Source organism: Mandrillus leucophaeus, unplaced genomic scaffold (assembly GCF_000951045.1).
Source record: "Mandrillus leucophaeus isolate KB7577 unplaced genomic scaffold, Mleu.le_1.0 Scaffold86, whole genome shotgun sequence".
Taxonomy (NCBI): Eukaryota; Metazoa; Chordata; class Mammalia; order Primates; family Cercopithecidae; genus Mandrillus; species Mandrillus leucophaeus.
Window position 1 is genome coordinate 3,692,568 of NW_012109363.1, and position 4,250 is coordinate 3,696,817.

The 4,250-nt window shown below is 36.6% G+C and overlaps 1 protein-coding gene across 1 annotated transcript in view; it reads left to right on the forward strand.

The window, feature by feature from the left end:
- ADAM7 (ADAM metallopeptidase domain 7) overlaps positions 1 to 4,250 on the forward strand; it is an 83,662-nt gene that overhangs the window by 35,252 nt on the left and 44,160 nt on the right. Inside the window, exon 8 of the mRNA XM_011968853.1 lies at positions 906 to 977. Coding sequence (XP_011824243.1) covers positions 906 to 977 — 72 coding nt within the window. The remainder of the gene's footprint in view (positions 1 to 905; positions 978 to 4,250) is intronic.

Here is a 4,250-nt window from a genome sequence, read left to right on the forward strand (position 1 = left end):
GTTTTTAAAAATAATTTCAATGGAATAGTGGCAGTTATAATCAGAGTATAGTAGGTTGAGTAGGTGGGAGATGAAAATTGAAGAATGCTATATCTTAGCAGTATTTTGATATTTAACGTAACAGGAGAGCAATGGGAGGGTAACAAGTAGATACTTGTAAGATTCAGGAAAGACAAGTTAATTTCTTATTTTTATTATGAAAGAAGTTTGACCATTTACATTTATCCCTACAGTACACCTTATGTTATTATTAAGTACATTTGATCAAGTCTAAATTGATAATTGATACAAGATCCCAATGGTACAAAAAGGGAATGCAGTTAAAAGGAGAGAACAAAAGTCAGAATAGACGGGACATGAAAGTCTGGTTTGCCCTCATAGCTGTTTCCTGGAGGGAAGGGGTAGCTACACTTTCCTGTCCCTGTTCAACATATCTCCGGCTCCAGTGGGGTTTTTTTAATTACATATTCTTTACTTTGTGAACACCAAGGACACAGAAGGGTTAATAAAGTTGCTATTCTTTGCCATATATTGAGTGCTTTGTAGCTTTAATAGGTTTGTTTCATCTATATGATAAAAAATGGACTCTAAAGAACACTAATCAGTTGGTTTAATAAATTAATGTAATGTAGTATAATGTAATGTGGAAAGGAAACAAAGTTAGAAAGAAAAACTTGAAGTAATACTAAACCTAAGCACGTCTTTAGGAGAGCTGTATTTAATTATTTCATATCAAAAACTTATTTAAGTTGTCTGATGTTTAGCTAAATGAAAGGAGTTCTCTTTCTTCATTAGACCAATGATTTTTTTTTCTTTATAATAGCTGATGATGAATGAAGTATTTTGTTGAGCTTTTATGTAACTCCTATTGTTAATGAATATTAATATGATATTTATATTTCCAGTATCGCAGGAATAGTCATCCTCACAATAAACTAAGGAACCGAATTTGGGGAATGGTCAATTTTGTCAACATGGTAAGGTTTGATACAGTTTTTGAATCAAGCCAATAATATGAATGCAAAGAACCTTTCAGCACAGATCTCTGCCAGACTATTGTAGTCACCTGATATTAAGGGAGTACAAAGCACAAAGATTCACCAAGTAGACTCATAACAAAAATCCACAGGAAAAAATAATAACAACAAACCACAGCTCTGAATTTTCAATTTTCGATGTAAATGGCATTTAATATTGAAATAAGTTTCAAAACTTGGTCTCTAACCACAAAATTTATGAAGCAATGTACAAAGGATATGAAAATCAATCACTATAAACCAAATCGCACTACTTTAAATCACTGCTCTGTGAAGTTGTATAATGAAAAGTCTTTTAAGCTATAATTTGTTGTCCATGGTTTGGCATAGAAAGTGGAGTGTTTCAGTAAAATATATTAAAATGCTTAATTTGTCTAAATTAGAATGAGGTATACAACCCTTTTAAAAAAACAAATTGTGAATTGCAACACATTTTTTTTTTTTTTTTGCTGACTCATTCTGAGACACCTCAGCCCTATTACTAGGATAAAGAGACCCCATAGGAAAAAGCTGTAAGGAAGGCCCCTCTAGGCCAATGGTTACTAATTCACCAGTTGAGGGACATTTAATCTGCTTGTAGTTTTTGGCTATTGTAAATACAATGGCTTTAAACATTTGTGTATAGTTGTATGTGCAATTATAAAATTTCATTTTTCTTTGGTAAATAACGAAGAAGTAGAAATACTGGGTCATATGGAAAGTGTATGCTTCTTTACAGTAATATATTCTTTGAAAGAAAGTTACTATGCACAGCTCACACTTAAGAAGTGTAAATTATGCTCTTCCTCCTTGACAATGGAGCATCTACATAAATTGCTTGAAATTTTTCTACGCAAGAGATTTATCTCTTTTCTTCCATTAACATGTATTTAATAATTTATTTATATCAGTGGATATTTATTTTGTACTTTGAGTTACAACCTAACACTACTTTATTTTGTTGCTCAAATTGTTTCACTTTTGTCCATTGGGCAACATTTCAGCTGGTCTATGTGTCCCTTTGGCATACTCTCATCAGTGTATGTGTGTCTGTGTGTGTGTGTGTGTGTGTGTGTGGTATTTATAGTGTTGGATTCTCTGAACTTCTTGGATCTGTGATTTGCTGTTTTATACTATTTTTGAAAATTATTGACCATGATCTCTTCAAATATTTCTTCTGCCTTCTTATCTCTCTTCTCTTTGTTGTATTTCTATTATACGAATATTAGATCTTATGATTTTCCCACAGCTTTGGACCTTCCCCTATATGGTTTTCACTCTTAACTCTTTGTGTTTCCATTTGGCTACTTTTTGTTGGGCCAACAATATTCTTTCCTTACCCATGTCTAGCCTACTGATGTATTCATCAATGGTATTCTTTGTGTCTACTACTATATATGTACTCTGCTATTTTCATCCACTCTCTTTTATAGTTTCCACCTCTCTGCTGAAATTTCCTCATCTTTTCAAGCTTGTTTTTCAATATATTCATTTTTTTTATTATTACACAATAAGTTACCACAAACCTAGCACCTTAGAACAATACTCATTAACGATCTCACAATTTTTGTAGGCAGGAATCTGGGTACAGCATAACTGGGTTCTCTGCTCAGGATCTCAGAATGAGGAAATTGGGCCTGGGGATCTCAGCTTGTTGTTGTTGGCAGAATTTAGTTCATGCAGTTGCAGGATTGAAGTCCTCAAATTCTTGCTGGCTGTCTGCTGGGGCCATCTCAGTTACTGGGGGCCCTGACAATTTCTTACCACACAGTGCTCTCTTGGACCCTTTCACAACATGTCAGGTTTCTTCTTTGGGCCACCAGGAGAAATGCTGCTGCTTCAAATTACTAGACTTGTTTTAAAAGATTAAATTAGGTCTACCCACAGTAAGTTCACTGTTATTCAATGCAGAATCCTCTGATTTGGGTACCTTAATTGCATCTGAAAAGCTGTAAGCTCCCTTTATCTTTGTGCTATATCATAACCTAAATATACTAGTGAAATTCATCATACTCACAGTGCTGCCCGCATTGAAAGGGAGGTCATTCCACAGTGCGTTAGTGTCCAGGAACAGGAATCCTTGGGGGCCATCTTAGAATTCTGCAAACCACATCCATCTTTTCCATTAGAGCCTTCAACATATTATTGATAACTAATTTAAATTTCCTGTCAGACAATTTCAGCATGTGGGTCATCTATGAGTTTAGTTTTATCAGCTCTTTTCTCTCCAACAGTGGGTTGTCTTTTCATGCTCTTTTGTATGTTCTTTAATGTTTTATTGGATGGTAGACAGTATACATAGTAGAGTCTAAGAAAATAGTATTTATGCCTGAAATGGTGCACTTCTTCTTTTGCTAGGTCATTAACATGTGGAAGTCGATTAATCTGGTCAGAAATTGAGCTGGTTTTGCTGTTGCTACTGCTACCTGCAGTGAACTATCAACTGCATATTCATCTAGTGTTACTTTGTGCATAGGACGGGTCCTGCATTGTTGGAGAGCTTTTCCCCTTATTTCTGTTCCATTCTCAACTTTAGGCTTTGAGAGCCAGCACCTCCCTTCACATTCTCACCCCTTCTTCAATAGTGGCCTGTTGTTTGCTCCTCAGTGCCTTCTAGCCTAGTTATGGGGCCCACAGCACTTTCTATTATCCTGATTTAACCTCAGTCTTAGGGAAGCCCTGTCCATGGGTCATTGGCTGAGTATTTCTCAGTGTTCATTTTCCTCTCCATTGGTAGGAGATCCCGAATGGTCTGGGTTCAGGACAGTTTCCCACCTCTCCTCCAGGAGTAGAAGGCTATATTTGTTTTGATTTGCTTTGTTTTGTTTTCCTTTTCTTCAGCTGTAATAAATTTTGATTTGGGTTCTAGGGGGAAAATTTGCTATAGCTCCCTTGGCAGCTTAAGGCTTGTGTTCCTTGGGGAAAGAGTTCAGTAGATGTTATAATTTTTTGCAAAGCAGCAACTCTCCCCTTCTTCAGGCCCGCCGCACTGAAGGAGGCCATCTTGAAACTCCCTCTCTGTGCCCCACTGTGGTTGTCGGCATCCACGGAGGCCCATGGAGATCAATCTGTGTGCGGACCTGAGATCCCTGTGTCTGGATCTCCATGGGGCTCTGCATTCTCCTTCTATCCCATACTTGGCCTTAAGCAATTCATTAATGATATTTGGTCAATTATTTCTGCCCATTAATAAAGTGCTCAGCATCTTTCTTTCTCATTATCTGCCACAAGGGA